Source organism: Protobothrops mucrosquamatus, unplaced genomic scaffold (genome assembly GCF_001527695.2).
Source record: "Protobothrops mucrosquamatus isolate PMUCROS unplaced genomic scaffold, P.Mucros_1.0 scaffold1255, whole genome shotgun sequence".
NCBI lineage: Eukaryota > Metazoa > Chordata > Lepidosauria > Squamata > Viperidae > Protobothrops > Protobothrops mucrosquamatus.
In genome coordinates, this window is record NW_015387461.1 from 302,377 (window position 1) to 323,654 (window position 21,278).

Sequence of the window (21,278 nt, forward strand, 5' to 3'; positions counted from 1 at the left end):
CTATCTGGTGTGACTGAGTTCACACTTTACTACTCTACGACTTGTTTTAGTATGTGTTGTTCACATCCAGTCATTGATTTATGGCTCAGAAAATCAGACAATAAATCCCGATTAAACAAGCCATAGAGGTTATATATACGATCCAAACCAGCAGGTCTAAAATGCATTTATCACGCTCGATGTAAACTTCCAACCGTGGGATTTATTTCTAACTAAATATTCCAAAACACGCATGACGGTAACTGAAGAATAAGCAATAGTATGCACCTCGAAGTTTACATTCATATAATGGATAACTGATGGCATTTTTATGTACTAAAAGTAAAAAATAAATTTAAAAAATCCACGCGATGCGACCGATTTGTTGCCTAAACCCCCGTTTGAAAACACCGGCGCGAGCCAGTAGCAACAAAATCGGTTGGTAGGTAGACTCCGCCCCCATAATCGGGCGGGTGACATCCCCGCTCCTAGAACGTCAAATCCTCAGGAGCCAATGAAACGCCGCGCTGGACCCAGTTCCCGACCGCTAATGCTGTAGTTCTTCGGCCGCACGTGATCGTGTCCCTCCGTCCGTGGCAGCCGCGGAACTAGGAAGCGGTCGGCTTCTTTGTCATCTTCCTCGCCCGCGGTGGCAGCTATGGGCTCGGTCACTTTTCTACTGCTGCTGCCCGGCGTCTTGCTGGGCCTATGTGCCGAAGAGAGCCTTCTGCCCGGCCGACGTTTGTTACTGCAAAGAGGTTTGGAAGAAATGGTTTTGGGAGGCCGACACCGCGCTTGGCCCTTGGACCTGGAGGACCTGCCGTCGCTTGAATCGGGGTTCTTAGGGCTTTTGCAGGAGCCGCAGCTGGATCCAGAGTGCAAGGAGCTCTTGAATGCCTTCGCCAACAGCAGCCTAAGATTGGCTAGCTGCTTAATACAGAGCGCCCGGCCTGTGACGCTCTGCCAGAACTGCTATCACCAATTCGGGGAAGTCATGCAGCAGTTCAACAACATCGAGGTGCGTGCATCGGGTTCCTTAAACATTGGGGGTCAGCGTTAGAATCGTTCCTGTTTTTGCTACCGGAACAGTTAGTTGCTCCATCAAAGCTGTCCCAGTTCTGTCTGGCAAGTACTTCTGTTGAAGCCAGAAAGATTCTTGTGGTGCATTGTAACATTGGTATTTTTGTGGATTGCAGTTGCATCGAATGAAGTGGGCTCTACTTGTCTACGATAATGTTGGTTAGACTCTCTAAGTTTAAGGGGTCGCAGGGCCAGTTGCAGCTGCCACAGAGAAACATGGCAGTCTTTTGGAAATTATAATTTGATCTGTTTGTTTTGGAGGCTACTGTTAAAATCATCTTGGAATTTTCAGAGCTTGGGATAATACAAGCACGCTTTGTCTAAAAACACGGGTTTTCCAAAAATTGTGGTGGTGGAACATCTTTATCTTGGGAGGAGGCTCCTCTTCTTATATCTGTGGAATAAAAACTTGGGGGTCTGCTTTTTGTGACTGATAGAAGAGGGAACTCATGAAACAAGTAGGAACTACAGTAATCATATATATCCTATGTCAAAGTAGAGAGGTTCTTTCTGGAATGCAAATTATATTTTGTTTTCCTTGTCAGTGGGATTGCTCGTAAGTGTCTCCATGAGATGAATGACATACTTTGCAGCAAGAAGAATTAGTTGGGTTTATATTTTGATAAAATATCTGAGCAGTGGTCAGGTTGCACAGATAGAGGCTTGGGGAGTCAAGAGGTTTTTTTTTCCTCTTCAAGTGACAGCATCTGGCTGACGTTGGCTGATCTATAAAGATGAACAGTATTGGGCCTGCTTAGTAATTGGATGGGAGCATCAGAGGAGACTAGGCTACATTTGGAAGATGAAAAATACAATGGCCAACCTCTTCCTTATCATGCCAAAAAGCCCTGTGCCCATATAAGCATATAAGTCACTGGGAGAATGAAAGGATAGTTACTATAGGTAAACTTTGAATTTTCCATTTTCCATATTCATATAAAATAGGCATAGGGTTGCAATGAGCTATCCACATATTTATCCCTTGGTTTACAAATCTCAGGCAGGCACAAAAAATTAAATTACTGAATCCTTCATGGATCATCATGCATGGTATTCAGTTTGGTGTCTATAAATTCTGAAAAAGTAGAAATAAGAAAAATCAACTGACCTAAAGGCTTGACTGAATCTGAAAAAAATCACATTGTCACTTTAAATTACATTTGAACGTAGCAATTACTGCTTTGCATCAGGAATAACTTAAGATAATGTAAGGATAGAAAAGGATAGAAGTGATGCAGTCTGTCATATGATTTTTCCCATGTTAAAATCACAGAAATAGAAAATCTGGAAGAATGATTGGAATGGAACTTTAAAATTTGGTTTAATTCGGTTTTATAGGGGGGGATTGTATATATGCTTTTGTTTTAAATATGTTGTGCGCCGCCCTGAGTCCCGCAGGGAGAAGGGCGGCATATAAATTAAATAAATTAAATAAATATTCTCTTATGTTGTAGCCTGTAAAAAGAGTTAAATTGATGCAAATGCTTTTCTTAATTAAGGATGGCTCAACTTCTCTTGCACTGGGATGAGGGGACTTTATAAAACAAATTTGGGAATTGCTTGGGGAATATATGAAAGAAAATGCATTTGAAAGAGGGGGCTACCACTAAAGCAGTGATGAATTTTACCTCAGAATATTTGCCTCAGTAGAATATATTCCCAGAACATTTCTTTAATTGTTTATAAAAAAAATCACTAAAATATTTGCAAAATGTGTGGATTTGATATCCAGGTTACAAGAATGTAGATATCTGGTGACCATTGTCAAAGGAGACACTATAAAGAGTTAGGGATTCACCACTAAAATAAATGATCTCTCAGCTTGTCATTTATATATCTGAAGACAAAGATATCCATTGGAGAGACTTAAAATATGTTCTCAGCAACTGATGGACTAGCACAGAAATTCCCTTGAGAGAGCTGTTTCAGTTCCTGAGTAATTTAAATCTTTAATGCCATTTGTTTGGATAATACATGTATGTCCCAATTTTATTAGGAAGATAACATTGTGTTTATATGTACAAGTGAACTACACTGCAATACTATATTTATTCAGAAATAATTATTTCTAACTCAGTGGGGCCTTCCCCTGCTGAAAGCTATTCTATATAGGTTTGTAGCTTTAAAATGCAATCTTACAATACCACAGAATAGATAATATATTCTTGATTGCTGGAACTGCTAACAAACTATTTCTATATGTGTATTTTCTCCTTTCAGAATACTACTAAGAGTAACCGTTGTGCCCAAAGTCTCTTGATGTCAGACAGGCTACAGATGGTTGCACTTGTGAACAAGTTTTTTAATGACACATGGATAAAAGCTAACTGTGCAAGTATGTACTCTTTTTGTCTGCTTTCTTGTGTATGTTTGAATATTCAATACGAATAAAAGAATATATTTTTCTACTTTTTTAAAGCTATATACAGGGGTAATACATAACATATCAATATGCACACTTCTTCTCTGGCATTAGTTTTATTATAAGAAAGATGATTTCCAGAGCTAAGTAATTGCTTATTCATTATTCTCAGTTTCTACAAATCCTGATTGGGTTCATATACTTATGCCGTGGATTGTTTGCGATTTATTGATTTGAGCCCATAGAACACATACAGAATAGTTTATAATTCATAACAGCTGGCTACACACAACATACTAAGCTAAAATCAACCAAACATTGTAGCAAAACTAAAGTATAATAAAGTATCTTATTTCTGAAATGAGATGTGAAGAATGTACTAGGTGAAGGGGTGCAGGTGAACTGAGAACAGGGCAATCCACCATGCTTATATGACAAGTCTGAAAGGCCTGTATTTCTTTTGATGGCATGTTCTTTTTAATGTGTATAGTATATGCTGGATTAGTCATACCTGTATTGCTTTTATTAGTTAAATGAATTGATGGATATTTTTATGTATTCAGCAACACTGTGGTTATAGTTGTATTTCTCAATTGTTCCTTTGATTCCGTTCATTAAAATAGGAAGGGAATTTACAAGAGATGATGATTTAGGAAATATCTAAAATAATGTGCTGTTCACCATTGTTTAAAACCCATAAGCTTGCATCGTGTGTATGTGTCTCTGTGTGTATATCTATACAGTATACACATATACAAATGTAGATATATAGAATATATGTGTAGGAAAAGTGAGAAAGAAGGGAAAATAGTGTTTTACATAAATGTTTTGATAAACCTGTATGTATATGGGCTTTGCTGATGTTTTGTACATTATATTCAGAGTTTGTAGGGTGGACCCATAGATTTGAGAAATAAATAAATAAATAGGATAATTAAGGCATGTGGTTAAGGTACCAGATAGAAACCATGAGACTGTGAGTTCTAGTTCTGCCTAAGGCATGAAAGCCAGCTGGATGACTTTAGGGCCCTCTTGTCTCAGCTCAACTTGCCACTGGATTGTTGTGGGGAAAATAGGAAGAGTATAGGTTTGTTCACTGCTTTGAGTTGTTTATAAAAATAATAAATTCAGAATATCAAATTAATGTTGGGCCGCATTTCAATTTATCATAATCAGCAACAGATGGACTAGCACCTACCTCTGTAAGCAACTTGTTCATATATTGCAAGTTGAATTAACTGCATGAAGCTTAACTATTTCTTGTATCAGTGTATGTGGACCTGTTCTGGCAATTCAGTGCTATAGAGCAGGGGTCCCCAACCTTTCTGAGTTGGTGGCCGGGTTGGTGGTGGAGGCGCATTTATGCATGCGAGCGTGCGCATGGGGCCAGAAGTGCACGTGTGACGTAAATGGGGCCACGAGTGCCCAGGCAACGCTCGGGCAACGCTAGCACCTGTTCAGTGCTGCGATGCTAGCGCGAGTAGGGATGTGTGCGCTTGCAGCGATGCTAGTGCCTGCACAATGTCCAGTGCTAGCGGTAGTGGGGGTGCACAAGAGGGGAAAGTGCACTCACAGCGATGCTAGTGCCTGCATGACACTCATGGCATCACTAGTGCCTGCGCGATGCCTGTGCTAGCGGGAGAGGAGGTGCAAGCGCACACATGAACTGGCCAGCAACTCACACGATTGTAGTGGGCCATGGACCAGAGGTTGGGGACTCATGCTATAGGAAAAAAGTATCCGAGAAAATACATTTTTAATGGTACCATGTTTTCCCCAAAATAAGACCCACCCAGAAAATAAGCCCTAGCCTAATTTTTTAGGGTGTGCCTAATATAAGCTCTACCCCAAAAATAAGCCTGGGGGGGGGTGAAGGTGGCCAGCACAGAAGGCGGTGAACGCATGGGGGCTGACAGTGTCCAGCAGCAGGTGCAGCCCACACAGCGCAGGTAAGGCTGAGTGCCAAGGCAGAAGCGATCTGGATGCGCTGTGCGGCCATCTGGCTCATGGCAGGCTCATACGGTGGCACCGGCAGCAGGCGGAATCAGCGGCAGGGGGGGGAGGCAGGTGATCCAGATGCACTGCGCAGCTGCCTGGCTCACCGGAGGCTTGTGGGAGGCTCGTGCAGTAGCACTGGCAGCAGATGGAGGCAGAGGCACAGGAGGGAGTCAGGCGATCCCGATGCACCTCCTACTCCGTTCCACCGTCTCTCGGTTTGCCTGTGGCACCGCCGGGGCAGGCGGCCACATGGTGTGTCAGGATCACCTGCCTCCCCCCCTACCCCAGGCCTCTGCCTCCCCCTGCCTCCAGTGACGCTGTGTGAGCCTCCCACGGGCCAGGTGACCGCACAGTGCATCCGGATTGCCTGCTTCCCCCCCAGCTCTGCCTCCACGCTCGGACTTACATGCGCTGCTGCAAGGGGCCAGTGGGCTATGGCTGCTGCCAGACATCATCGGCCCCTGCGTGCTCACTGCCTCTTGTGCACGTGCCAGGAGGTGGGGCGCATTCTGGGCTGATCACACTGACACCTTGTTACCCCAAAAATAAGCCCTCATGCATCTTTTGATGCCCAAAAAATATAAGACCGGATCTTAGTTTCAGGGAAACACGGTACATACATGTAAATACTTGTGCACAAAACTTAGGAGACATTACATATCTATAGACAATGACCGATTACAGCCCTGTTGTTTCAATTTGTCACAAGAGTGTTTTGCAGCCACACAATTGACATGGAGTTGATGCGTATGATCCTTATTTGTTTAAATTTCTAAGGCTGTTATGCCATAATGATTTGAAAAACAGTTCAAAACAATATAACGCCTAGGAAAAAATGATGCCTATAGAAACAATAAAATCCACAAGTTGAATTCAAAACATGCCCATAAGAGGTTCACCACCTATTCTAGTCCAGGATCTGGGGAAGAGCCAATTTTTGAGAGCCCATTTAAACAAATTTAGGTACGGGTCATGCAGAACACTATGGGAGAGACTGTTCCCAAGGACAAGGACTGTAACAGCATATTTGTGTATGAGTGTTCCTTTGGACATTGGGTGTGAATATCCTTCTAGAATCTGTTTGTGTTGGCCTTTTATCTTTTTGTTGCAGCTTATAATAGTGGAATCCCAAAAGCCTGCCAGAGTTTTCCTCTGTCTTTTTTATACCTCTTATACCATAATGGATCAAGGTGGAGTTGAGTCTCTCATGCTCCCCTCTTTTATCAAATTATGTTGTTGTTTACATTCTCTCTTGTCTTTTAAGGATTCTGCTAACTGTTCTTGCATTCTCTTCATTTTTATCTCTGCATTGTTCTACAGTTTGTGCTCTTCATCTGCCAAAATGATGTAACGCAAAATGTTTCCAACGAATATACTTGACATGGAAGCTGATTTGAAAATCATCTTAAATTGTGTGTGTTTGTGTTTTAGATAAATAATGGCTAATTTTGCCATGCAAACATACTGCCTTTTTTACTTGTACTTAACACAGACTTGTAATGCTAAATTATAGCTCAGTGGAGTATTGTGACAAGAATGACGCATGGCTTGGCACAGCTGAAAGGAATGTTCAGAAGCCATGTTTAATATTAAACAACTATTGATAATCCTAACTGTAGTTTGTAGTTGCCTTTTTTCTAGTAGTCATAGTTAAGATTAAAGAACTGGACATAACACTGAACTCCATCATTTTTGTAACAAAAAGTAAATATACAACCTCCATAGTGGCACTGATGAAAAAGAGGAGAGAGAATAGCATCCAGGCGCAAGGCTTGTTGATTAATGTGTCATATATATTATATCTATCATATCATATATCATACTATATTTAGATTGATATTCTCCTTATCACTACATGGCACTCAAAGTCAGTCGTATTCAGGAATAATTTATTAAAAATATATATGAAAGTTATTTTATGTGAAAGAATAACTCATGAATGAAGGCAAATATATATGCCCCAGGATAATGTTGCAGGATCCAATCTGGGTTGATCGTTTAGTCTTCCGAGCTTTTGGACATGTGCTGGAGCCCATCCTCAGGGAACTTCTCTCTATCGGAATGTGTGCTTTGGGTTATTCCATGCTCAGAATTTGTATGGTGCCTGGTTCTCTGTGGCCTCCTAGCTGTTGATTAGAGTATTGATGGCTGACCATTAAGTTGTTGGCTGTTTATTCCTTGTTCTGCCAAGTCCTAGTGCAGTGGTTCTCAACCTTTTTAATGCCGCGACCCCCAACCGGTCGTAAGTCGAGGACTAAACCGGTCGTACGTCGAGGACTACCCAGCCGGTCGTAAGTCGAGGACTACCCAACCGGTCGTAAGTCGAGGACTTTCCCTGCCTGGGAGCGCACGCATGCGTGGTTCTGCCCCCTGCGCCGGCCGAGGCATAGCTGGCAAGCGGCAGAGATGGAGCAGGCCGACCACCAGCTGGCCCAGCTCAAGGGAGGTAAGGCACCCGCCGGAAAAGGGGAAAAAAAATGGCGGACAGCCTTGTTTGGCGACCCCCGTGAAATGGTCGATCGACCCCAAATGGGGTCGCGACCCATAGGTTGAGAACCGCTGTCCTAGTGCAAAGCTTTAAATGCCGTCAGTTGAATAAGTATAGAGGCCCCCTTCAGATCTTTACACTTCAGATGCAACAATTTGACGTTCTCTCTAGGGCAGGGGTAGGCAACCTTGGCTCTTTTATGACTCGTGGACTTCAAGTCCCAGAATTCCTGAGCCAGCCATGCTGAGGGAAAAGGGAGAGGTTTCCATGGTGAGCCATGCTGGCTGAGGAATTCTGGGAGTTGAAGTCCACGAGTCATAAAAGAGCCAAGGTTGCCTACCCCTGCTCTAGGGGATAAGGAAATAAGGCTTCGTTTTGTGAAATAATAAAAAATGAAACACTTTTCATGATAGTTATCTTAAGCCAGTAGTGGACAACTTGGTGCTACTCAGATATCTGAGTGTGGCTCCCATAGTCTTTCTGTTATTCATGCCAATTGAAACTGAGGAGATTTGGATATTAAAGCATTTGGTATTTTAGCCCTCATTTGTTTCCTCTCTATGCTCCTCTTTACACAGCTTTGATTTATGGAATTGTGCGAAGCAGCTCTGGGTTGTCTCAACATTTTCTACTTATGAGCTCAGTTTCTATTTTCATCCAATTAATTGGGTAATTTCAAATGGTATAAGGACTACTAGTTAAGTCCATATTGGTGTTAAAAGAGAAAATATAGATCATATGACAGAAACCTGATGCTATTTTGTACTACTGGATGCTTTTGTTAAGCCTATCCATTTATGTCCTCTTTGTTGGTCTTAAAATTCTCATCTTTCTCAATCTTACTGCTGCCTCTGATTCAGCTGAGGTTCTCTCTTCCCCTATTTTATTTTGTTTCTAAGCTTCTGCAATCCTAACTTCAGCAAGAAATATTTCCACATGCTTAATCTACTCTTTTGAGACTGGATTCATGTTATGTGTTCGGCAAAAGGCAATTTGATTGTGGCTTAGCATGTTATGCATGCACAGACTGTACATTTTATAATCCATAATTAAACAAATCATGGCTTAATGTGTTGTGAACTTACTGGGTGTCTCCCCCCCCGAGCCTATTGCTTCCTATGCTTGTTAAGTGTCACTTATTTTGTGGTGATACATATTCTATACCAGTGATGGCTAACCTTTTAGAGACTGAGTGCCCAACTGCAACCCAAAACCCACTTATTTATCGCTGGGTGCCAGGTGGGCGTGGCTGTGGTCATGGCAGACTGGGTGGGTGTGGCCATGGTGGGCGTGGTCACCTTGATGTTGCTCATGGAGAGGGACGCCTGTGGGGGCTGGGCAAGTTTGGGAGAGATCCAGGGGGTCTCTGGCAGGTGGGGCGGTGGGCAGGAGGCTCATCCTATGGGGTGAGGCGAGGTGAGGCAGGGCGGGAGTGCCATTGTCGCAGGGTAAGGTGAGGCAGAGGCTGGGGCAGCTGCTGCCTGACACCATCGGCCCCCGCACACAGAGGCCAGTGAGCGTGTGGGTGCCGACAGTGTCCATCAGCATCCACAGCCCGCCGGCTCCTCGACCGGCGCACTCTGGGGCTCTGCAGCCCACCACCAGTAGATCAGAGAAGCCGCCTCTGAGCTGGACGGCCAGCTGACCGACAGCTGAGGAGGCGATGCAGTGGGTTGTGCCCGGGAAAAGGAGAGCATGCGAGGCCAGGAGCAATGGGACGGGGGGGAGGGAAACCAGTCGTGCTGGGATGCATCTGGCCACATGGGACCTTGGCGAGTTAGCAGGCGGCTGGTTGAAGAGGGACAGTTGCCATCTCCGGGGCATGGCGCGCGTGCCCACAGAGAGGGCTCTGAGTGCCACCTCTGGCATGCGTGCCATAGGTTCGCCACCACAGTTCTAGACCTACCCTTTCACCTTTGAAAATTGAAAACTGATTATTTGGGTGCCTTTTCCTTTCCAGACATTTTTCCTTCCCAGCTGCCTTTTCCTTCACTGCTGTCACTATCTGATAACACCAATGTTACCTAGTCACCCCTACATTTCTCTGTCTTGTCAAAATTATGATACTTTTTTCCTATTATTAAAAAACAAACTTCATTCAGTGAAAATTGTTGTCTGTGTCCTGGTTCTTTTTTTCTCCCAGTTGTATCTCCATGTTCACTTAGAGCCATCTTGTACTCTGTTATATTTTTCTTCATCTTTCTGATTAGTTTTCCCTCATTTTATTGTTTTTCTTTTCTTTTCTTTTCGTCACCTCTCTCATATTCTTTTGCTTCCTGTTATGTTTATGATAACCTTCAGATCAACACCCATTATTTCTGCTAAGCTTCTCTTCAAAACTCAGCACTTTCACAACTTTTCGCTTTTTCTCCTACTGCCAGACTGAACATCTTATTGCTTAATTTGGCAGTATTTGGCAACAAACACGCCTTGCAAAGTTTCCAAGAGTTTACAACAACTGTATTTTGGAAGGGGCTTTTTGCCCATGTTTTGTGCAGAAGGTCTGAGGTCTTTGTTGGCTTGTCATCAAGATACCAACCTAGTCTCTCTTTTTTCCTCTTTCCCCTCCTCTTTCCACCTAGCAACATTGTAGTGGAAGGAAAAATGCACTTAATGGGCAAGGGCATTCCCCCCCCCCAGTTCTTGAAGTGTATGGGATCTATTTTAGGTCTCATTTTGGGAGGTGTTGCTGGTTTTTTTTTTGCTTTACAGAATTTCAGCAGCCTACCATCGGAGAACTGTATAAAGAAGAACTTTAAAAAGAAGGGAACTGCATGTGATACTGAAGTGTCATTGATTGTGTCTGCCTTAGACTAGCATTTGTCATTCCTTTCATGGCAGGTTCATAGATTATACTGTGTTAACTTATACTACTGTATAATTTAAAAGCAGAATAACTATCTGTACAATAAATAAACCTTGATCTAAAACAGCCTTTTGGAAGTGGATACTGGAGATTTATTGATGCCTTTGACTCTTCTTTCATAGATTGTTTAAACCAGAAGCAGGAAGGCTTATCAGCTGGTACAGTGATGTTCCTGGCCTTATACAATGAATCAATGGCATGCTTTAAACAGAACCTCCAGGTACTTAATATTGTTTATTAAGGGTACAGTTGAGCCCTCTAATTGTATAGTGAATTTCCCCCTTTTTTTCAGAGCAAGGCGCTGCAAATATAATTTACCAACTCTTACGCAGTTTAAGCAGATAGAACAATTATCTTTAAAATGCAGGTGTTCACTACTGACAACAAAATGCATTCTAATTAATGTTCACCTCCATTTCATATGCAATTATGCCGCTGTTTTGGTTTCACAATAGTTGATAATTATATAGGAAGAGTCGTATAATCTCTTCATATAGTAAATCACTTTTTACATTATTTTAGGCCTTGTCACCTCCTGATATAACTGTATGGGTCATCTGATATTTTATTATAGTATGAGTTTAATCGTGGATACATAGCTATTTAAAAAGTTGGTTTTTCACATATAGTATCTGCTATTAAAATCTTTCTAAATCTAGTATCTCTATAAAGTTGGAAAGATGTAACCAACTTCTAGGATATGATCCAACTACGTTCAGAACTACTATGCTTTTATTATTCAAAACTTCAGACCTGTATATCCCATATATTAATTTATATCATCAGAGTGTTTATTGTCATGAAGGTTGATAGCAAAATTATAACTAGACGCTTAAAATAGCAACCTTGCTTATTTTAAGGTCACTGTAGAAATCCAATGCAGTTGTAATTTGCAAAGTATCTATCACAGTTCAGAATGGGAATTGTATTCCTACTACTATACTATTTATCTGTGTTACCAAACCATGTATAATCACTGAACTATTTTTGTAAATTAGATTTTAAAAAATGAGAGAAAAATCCTGTTCTTGTTTCTCCCTCCTTAGTAAAGAAGTAAATGCCAAGCCCAGTATTTATAATTTTACATTTAGTTTAAATATTGAAAAATAGTCTTGTATTTTTGAATTCAATAAATTCTTTTGAATTTGTTTGTTTCTTTTCTCTTATTGTATTATAATGTGAACATTTTATTTATCCACAAAAGTGAATTTTTTTGGAACATTCTTTTTTCCTATTATATAGAAAAGTTGAGTACCTATGAACTATTAGAGAAGGTAAAATAGAAGAAATGTTAAGAGTCAGTGCAGTTGCATAAGATTTTTTTTTCATTACTAAAGAATGAATGACACAGATGAATTAAATAGAACATTAGGTAGAATCAGAGTGAATTATGAGAAAAGTCAGTTGAGAAGATTCTATATTATAATAAAAGAAATAAGTGATTAGGATAGGAATAGAATGAGAAAAAGTGGACTGCATATAGAACCCTCTCTTTCCCATGTTCCCTTCTATATGGAGGGAAAAAAACCCTGTCCTATATATATTTGCAGGAGGCATCTCAGTGTAATTTGCTGAAGCTGCTTAAAACACTCATTGTGATTGGACACTTGTAGCTCCAGGAGGGTGTGTATATCTTTAAGTGCCTTCAGTTAAATAAGTATAGAGGCCCTCTTCAGATCTTTATACTTCAGATGCAACAATTTGATATTCTAAGAGGACAAGGAAATAAGGCTTCTGTTTGTGAACACTGCCTGCTTTACATATTTATTTTAAACACCTGGGTGAACTTACTCAGCCTTCCATAATCCATATACGTCTACAGATAAATTGGAAATTCTCTGGTAATTTGGGATTTTTTGCTGATTTATTTCAATTAATATGACTGTCCTTCTCAAATTCATAATAAACAAAATTAAAAAATTAAAATTAAAAATTATATTAAAAACATACAAGTACGATCAGTAGCTGAGGTAACTATGTCTTTAAGGCCTTACCAAAAGTAAGTTGGGTTGGGACTAATCCTGTCTCCAGGGGGCTGATATTCCAAAGGGCTGGTACCATGAAAGAAAAGTCTTTCTTTTTGGATCCTGCCAGATAATGTCCCCTGATAGGTGAGACCCGGAACATGCCTCTCCGGCTGGACTTTATGGGATGGATAGACATAATTGGGAAAAAGCAATCTCTCAAAGAACTCGTGCCTTGAAAGATTTTATAGATTATTACCAGCACCTTGAATTGAACCTGGACAAATACTGGTAACCAGTACAGCCCATAGAGCAGGTGTGCAACATGCTCTGATTTAATAACTGTCCATGCTGCTGGATTCTGCACCAGCTGTAGTTTCCAGATAAAATGCATTGCTGTACTCCATTTGGGAAGTGACCATAGCATGAGGGACTATGAGCAGGGTCTCTTGATCAACTGGCACACAAAATTATGTAGAGCCCCTTCTGGCCCAGCTATTACTTGTTCTGTGAGCAGGAGCTCCAGTTGAATTGGAAGACCCCCAAAATGCACACAGGGTCTATTAGGGCAGAAGAATACTGACATTTTGCCACCCTTACCACCACAGGCTAGGTCTTAATAGTGGCATTAATTCATGCAGAGTTGAGTTCACTCTTTGTTGCCCTTCAGTGGCACTTTAATTTTCTCTGTTTCATCTCCCTCAAGTCCTCTGTAAACCAAAGGAAATTACAAAATCCATGGGAGGAGAGAGTCTATATGGGCCTGGTCTGATCCAAAGCCCTATCATTCTCTCATTCTGGGAAGTAAGGACGGCCTTGTAGCAGACTATCAAGAGCAACGCAAATCTCCCTCCGGAACCCAACAGGGTCCATTAGCTGCCTAAGATGGATTGACCAAATAAATCCAGCCTCCTTGTGCCAGGGGACTGTGCCAGAGAACTCCATGATTAGCAGAGAATGATTTAACCATGACAAAGATCAGATCAGGTTGGGACCTGGGTGACCGGGGACATCAAAAACCCTACTCTTACTAGAAAACTGTGCCAGGCAAGAATGTGTAACCTTGTAATGCTGTTTTTTTGTTTTGTTTTGAAGATTGTGTATATTTAAATATACCTTCTGTATTTATGTCATCCTTGATAATGAATAATGTAGTACTTTTCTGTTCATGTTTGTCTTTTTCTTCTGCTTTTCATGTTTCACTGTCGATCAGATATCAAATGTTAAAATATGCTGTTGTGCTGGGTTCTGCTATACCAAAACAAAGTACTGATTGTTGATGTAACAGTCATTAACATAACTGTTTTGCACTGATGTGAGAATAGTCACAAGCTATTGAATAATGAGCATTGTCAGCAGGAGGTAAATGAAAAGAATAGCGGAAGTTGGACAAGAATGGATATACTGACATTTTGAAAACATGTTATTTTCACCCAACGTCCTAGTTAACTGCATTTTGGCAGTATTTGTCTTTCACATCACATTCTGCAATTTCCTCGTAACTCATACTTTTAAGTAACTCCATACTGTCCTGTGTTACTGGTTATTAACATCATATACCTGTTAGTTTTAGTGGGAGGGGCAATCATTAGCTCAGAATTTGGTGTATCAGTGTGTGCATTCATGGTCCTATAAGTATATAATGTGTTTTTCTGGTTTTGTTTGGTTGTTATTCTGTCTTTCACTATTAAAATAAACCTACCATTAAAATTATAGACTGATCATTTCTTTGTCAGTGAGCAAACGTACAAAATCAGCAGGGGATCAAATACTTTTTTCCCCTCACTGTAAGTGCTATTGCTATTGCTATGCTTATGGTCACATGATCAGAATTTGAGTGCTTGGCAAATGGCATGTATTTATGACGGATGCACCATCTTGGGGCTTGTGTAATCACCATTTGCAACCTTCCAAGTTGGCTTCTGACAAGCAGTCAATGAGGGAAGCCAGATTTGCTTAATGACCATGTGATTCACTTAACAACTGTGATTCACTTAACAACTGTAGCAAAAAGGTCATACAATTAGGCGTGGCTCATTTAATATCCTCCTTGCTTAGCAATGGAAATTCTAGTCCCAATTGTAGCCACAGGTGGAAGACTGACTGTAGGAGTTTCCCTCTATCTTGCAGCTGTTGTTTGAAAATTGTGGCAGCCTTTTGTGGCAGCTTGGATTATACTTCAAACTCATCTTGAATTTTCTAATCTATTCTTTTAAAAAATAATTTCTTGGTTTATATTTTACGGCCAGGAAGGGAACCTGCTACCAAGTAACTACTCAGAGGTCTGCAAGAACTGCAATGGTACATATAAAAACTTGAGTTCTCACTACAGTGAGATACAGAAGAATGAGCATCAAGAGGAATCTGGAGAACAGTTTCATCTGTGCATTGATATAGAGGATGCAGTGAGTCTTCCTTTCTGTTTTGCTTTCCTGATACTGTCTACTCATTTGTATCACTTCTCCGTATATTGTAGTGTCTCAAGTTGGCTTTTGTCCAATTTAATTACTGCATTATTACTAATCTCATAAGAATGGTTAACTGTAGCTAAAATTCCAGTGCAATAAAACGGAATATAGAAGTAAAATGTATAAAACCATAGCATAGTAGCATTGTCTTTTGTGCCTTTTGGGAAAATACAGCTTTTTAAATAACAGCATAATAAGAGTAACTCCTGATAAAGGAAGCATTTTATATGTTACTTATATGTAAGGGTATAGGTCTACACATGTTGTATATAGTATGTTTAAATGTGTGTTATGTATCTGTACACTTTGAGAGCAAGCAACTAAATTTAATTTTTAATGTGTGCCATTGTGCCCACAGTAAAACATGACAATAAAGGTTATCTATCTATCTATCTATCTATCTATCTATCTATCTATCTATCTATCTATCTATCTATCTATCTATCTATCTATCTATCTATCTATCTATCTATCATTTTAATGTAGTTTGCTGGTTTACATAGGAATCTGAAATGACTCGATGGCACATAATCAAATCTACATATATTGGTAATAATCTGAATAAACCGAGTTCAGGCATTTTAGCACTTTCCACAGCTAAATGGCTGAAAACCCACCAGTATTTTATCTTACAATAAAAAAACATCTTTTTCTCGCTCTCTAGTTTTGTGTTTTCACCGCCTGAGTATCCAGCCTCAGTTTATCTCACTGACTGGTTTCTCAAAGGACTAATTGACAGGGGTGTCTTTTGCCCATATACTGGGATGTGTTAGCAGTGATGAGGCATGTTGCTAAGGGTAGGCTTAGGTCCCATCAACCACTTACATTAACCTTCTCTTGTACTTCTGTGGACATTCTTCTGACATTTTCTTAACATGGATCCATTGAGAGGTTTTTATTTGTTTTGTTTTAAGCCTTTCTTAAAGACATATGAATTTGGCATCTTCTATATAGCATGCAAATAAATAGATGCTCTTATTACTGTATGAAATGATTGGATTGTGGTTAATGCAAACTCAGATGTCGAACCCTGAAGAACACTTTAATAAAGCACTTGGCTACAACATTTAAAGCTTGTCAGGGTGGACATTTTAAAATCTATATGAAAACCCACGAGATTGCTAAATTTGCATGTGCCATTAAGGATAGCCTGATAACTGTAAAAACTATGTTGCATCTTGTCCAGGAAGGCGGGATCTTTACCCAGTAAAAGGTAGACATACTGATGCTCATTCAATGCAAAACTTTGGAATTTATCCAGATATTGATGATTCCTCAGATGTCTTAATCTCTTTGATATTTTTTTTTTTTTTTTTACAATTGTGTCCTTCTAGATGAACATCACACGAAGGCTGTGGAGCACAACTTTTAATTGTTCTGTCCCCTGCACAGATACAGTGCCAGTGATTGCAGTTTCTTTGTTCATTTTCTTTCTACCACTTGTTTTTTACTTGAGTACCTTCCTTCATTCAAAGCAGAAAAAACGCATCCTGATTCTGGGTAAGTAAAATCACAAAATCTTTATGGTTTCTATTTGGATCGAAATAATAAAAAAAAAGATTACAGTATTGAAAGTGGTATTTGCGCCTAGATGGCATGATGCCCAATGTTGGGTGCTTTGGAATTTGGGTCTCTGTTCACAATCTGATTAGAATCATCTGGGTTGGAAGTCGATAATGCATCATTTGATTCTGTCTCACTGCTGCACTTTTAAGTGACTAAACAAGTTTTAACTGCCTTTATCAAGCTGTTCTGAGTCAAAGGGCTGTGGTGGCAATTCAGAGGGAATGAATCAGACAACTGGATGATTTTCTCCTATCTTTTTTTTAAGGTAGTAAGGACAGGGAGCTTTCTATCTGCAATTAGCTCTTTCTGAACAACAGACTCAGCGTATTGTTGAACACCTGTGATTAGCAACATCATATTCAGTGTTCTAGTCAACCATTTATTTATAAAATCATTTGGGTACCATAATTTTTTTAAAAAATGGTGTGAAGAAGCCTCTCTTCACAGTATGGTCAAGTTACTGTATATAGGAATAACTGTCTCATATAATTTGACCTGTATATGTTGGCTGTTTGGTACTCAGAATAATTTGACATTTGATAAAAATGAACAAATAAATGTGTTGCCCAGATAAAACAGAGGTCCACCTTGTCATTTGAAAAAAAAAGGGATTCAGTTTCCATTTGAGCATGGACAGCAATTTTCTCATTTTCAGATTTGTAATTTGGGGTATTCCTGGTTCAACTCTTGAATGTGATTTCTCAAGTTTTGATGGTACTTTTGCTCCTGGAAATTAGACCAGACCACAGTGGCCTAGGCCTTTGTATTCTGTTCGGAGTTTGGAGCATTCTTAGATATTACTGCTTATTGGAAGAACTTTGGGTAGTTCATAACATTGGCCAGATCATTAAATAGGAATGTAATAGATAGCATGTGATAGCCTTGTTAATGTCAGCTTCTGATCTATTTCTGGCACAGTTAAGACTGATAGCCGTGATCTATGAAGTTTTGCATGACTTGAGGTCTATTATATTAAAGACTACTTTCCTTCCTTTGAACTTGTCCAAATTTTAAGATCTGTTGCAAAACCTCTTCTCCCTCTCCTGCCATTATTTGTGAAATGGGAAAATAAGGAAAGGTCTTCTCAATAGCTCCTCACTAGCTTTGGACCTCTTTGCACCAATTGGCCAAATGAATTCTCTATCTAACTCGAAAACTATTTAAACCAACATTGTTCTTCTGGTTGATTTGTAACTATAAATTGGGATTTTTTGCATTATCACTATTTTTGATATTTACTGTAGGAAAGGATGACGTCTCATGATGCCGTTCTACAAATAATGCAAATTTAATTAGTAATTCAGTGACATCATAAACATATACCATTACTATGACTTGTTCTAGATGCCTCTCCATATAAATTCTGTTGTTGAGTACTTAGATTTCTTGTATGAATGTGCTATTAACTGTTTTTGTGGGATTTATGCTTTTCTTCTATTTCTAGGTAAGCGCATCCACTCAAATGCCAGCTTTGCGAGCATCCAAGATAAATCCAACTGAGCTGTATGATGCAATGGGATATTAATTTGATTGTTCTGAAGACAATTATAATTTAACTTTACATCATGCTGTAATAAAAGACTCTGTGTCTCAGATAGGTGTATGCACTATTGTGCAATAGTTCTCAGGGGGAAGACATGACCTCCAGAGACGAAAAAGAAACTATATTCCTTCCTTCAATCCTTTTTGAACTTTTATCTTACTTCCTGATTGGTAATGTTTTTATACTTATATAATGGATCAATAACATTGACTTCCATATATGATGTGCTTACACGAACATTCCTTTCTAATTCTTACCTGAATGCGGATTTATTTAAAAGTTATCATTATTGAAAAATGAAAAAAAATGAATTCAATGGTTTAATATTTATTAGCAGACAAATCTTAGTGTTTAGTCTACATTACTACTTAAAATGCTATTTGGCTCAGAAATAAAATTTATTAGAATTATAATAATTACAGAGTTTGACTTAAGGAAAAATGTCATGTCTTGCTATTTCTAGTGTTGTATACTTGAATAAGCTCTTATCTCTGTTGGCTGGTTAAAAGCAAGATTAAACTAACTGAAACTCTGTATACTCTACCCCTAAAACTATTTTTATCAAGTGGCTTTGTATGTAAGGGTACATAGTATATTTATTATAATTTACAGACAGTATTGTATTGTATTTGTATATACTGCCTTGGAAAAGTTACCCAAACTAAAAGAAAAAAAAAAGCTGAACAGCTTGGGGAAATTGGGTTAAGAGAATAGAAAGAATTAATATATACATTATAGGGAAAAGTGATTTATTTATTGTTTTGAAAGAATAATTTCATAGTATTTAAATAACAAAGAATATGGATAGATTTGTCTATCATTTTATTAACAAGTAAACATGAAGATAATTGCAGGCTCTCGGTGTCTGTTTGCAGTAGAACTTAGTGATTTAACAAAAAGTACATTTCGATCTTGGGGCTTCTGGGAGGCGATGGAAATACTGCACATTTCTCTCTCTGCAGATGGAGAAGAAGCTGCTAAAATGGTGTTCTCTTAAATAGCGTAGAATAGTCCTCAGCTGAAGTTGCCTTGCCAGCCAAGCTTTGCAGCTAGCAGTAACAAAAAAAAAATGAAGACATTGAGGAAAAGTCAAGGGTATCATTGGACAAGCTTTGGTTGGGCTCATAACATCATATTGAACTGTGATTTTTTTTAATAATAGTTTTCTCAAGAAACCAAAATTGACTTGGTTTATGTAACATGTTAAGCCAGGGTGAAGAATCCAGTCCCTCGTTACCTCATTAGAGGATTGGCTAAAATTTTTGGAACCATTTTTTTTTTAAATTTTTGGAGGGATTAAAGCTATCCTTAAAAACTCTAAATTCCCTCTAATAGACCATTGTTTCCTTTTTGGCTGAATGAGCCTTGTCAATCATTGCTCTTGGTGCTGGAATAAATGAAAAACTTCTGAAGCTAGTGTAGTTATTATCCTCCCCATTGGATCTAATGAAAAACAAGATTAAAAGTAAGGTTTTTATTTAAAAAAGAAAATTTCCCTATTTCCTCCCCCATATCTGTCTAGTTGGTGCTGAATACAACATAAGAATAATTTGCATATAGATTATGCAGTATATTCAGGAAGGCAGTTGCTTAATTAGTTATTTCTACCCAAGAATGCAAAAGTTGTTGCATGGCACTCCTAAATAGTTTGCAGAATCTCTTTTTAAGTAGCTTGGTGGAAGCAGCAGTAGATTATTGTTGGAAAAGCAAGGGCTTTATACCAAACAACTTCTAATGAATGGAAAATGCTTTGGGGGTGGGGTGGGATGAAGGAATATATCCAATTATGAAATGTCATTGTTTCATCCTAAAACTAAATTTTTCCATCTGAGTCACAATTGGCTCATGATACTTGTTCAGTGCAGATTTGGAAAAAGTTGGGGTGTTAAGCCATTCTTAATCAAATGAACTGCTCTGATTGATGCTGAGTTGCTGGCTATATTTTAATGAGATCCACACACACTTATGACTGTATAATAGTATTAGTGACAAGCTAATCATATTTGATCAGCAGGGCTAAGCTGATTTGAAATAAAAATATGCTGACTTCAAGAGAGTTCTGGATTTGGGCCAGAATTACAAAAAATGGACAGGTAATTATTGTAGAACATGACCTGTATGTTGAATGAAATAATAGAAATAAGAACATATGCAACATAGGTCCTGAAAAAGATTTGTATGCCACTGATACAACAACCTGCCTACTGGCATGTTACTTTTTATATTTTAAGATAGCTATTTTTCTATACAGACATGTAGATTTAGTCATATCCTGCCCTTTAATAGCATTACATTGATTTGAGGCATCACATGATGGGGAATGGCTCAAAGCAATCTTTTACTTATGCTGTGAGAGATTTTGTGCATAGAAAGGCACAATATAACAGATTTGCTTATTAGTGGCTTTTTAAAGACATTTGCATTAAATATGTCTGAAAGTCACTACTTTCTAGGATGGTGACTAAGCACTTTTCACAAAAGGTGTTTTGATGATTTGATGATTTCCTTAGTTTTTAAGCCAAATGAAAAGAATTTTCTATTGCTTTTCTGTATAAATGTAAAAAAGGAGAGACCTAAGTTATTTCTAAACTTGAAGATAGCTGTTTTATGATACAATAATATATTTTTCATATTGTTTAAATTGCACATGATATATACATGTCTTGTTAATGTATTTTCCCTTGTCTTTGGTTTCAATTTTAAACTTAGTGTACATGTAAAACTTCTCCAATAACTAGCCAAAAAAAGTCTAATAAAGGTATGTTCTTTACAATTACTTTGAATTGTAGATCAACTGTATTTATTTTACTGAGAAGATGGCTGTTGAAAAATAACATACATCAGTAGATTTTTATCCGTGACAAATGATACAGTCCAAATATTGGGTGTCAGAACTTCAACCTTTCATTTCCTGTATGAACAGTGTCAAAGTGTCTCATTATATACAGAAAAACATCATATACA

General features: G+C 38.9%; 1 protein-coding gene across 1 annotated transcript; it reads left to right on the forward strand.

Annotated features, from left to right (window-relative positions):
- The first annotated feature begins 561 nt into the window (after window positions 1-561).
- Window positions 562-21,090, forward strand: OSTM1 (osteoclastogenesis associated transmembrane protein 1). Its single transcript, XM_015821120.1, has 6 exons — window positions 562-997; window positions 3,280-3,394; window positions 10,896-10,993; window positions 14,987-15,142; window positions 16,540-16,705; window positions 18,216-21,090. The coding sequence occupies exons 1-6, from the start codon at window positions 638-640 to the stop codon at window positions 18,269-18,271; spliced, it is 951 nt and encodes a 316-aa protein (XP_015676606.1). The 5' UTR covers window positions 562-637; the 3' UTR covers window positions 18,272-21,090.
- The last annotated feature ends 188 nt before the right edge of the window (window positions 21,091-21,278 follow it).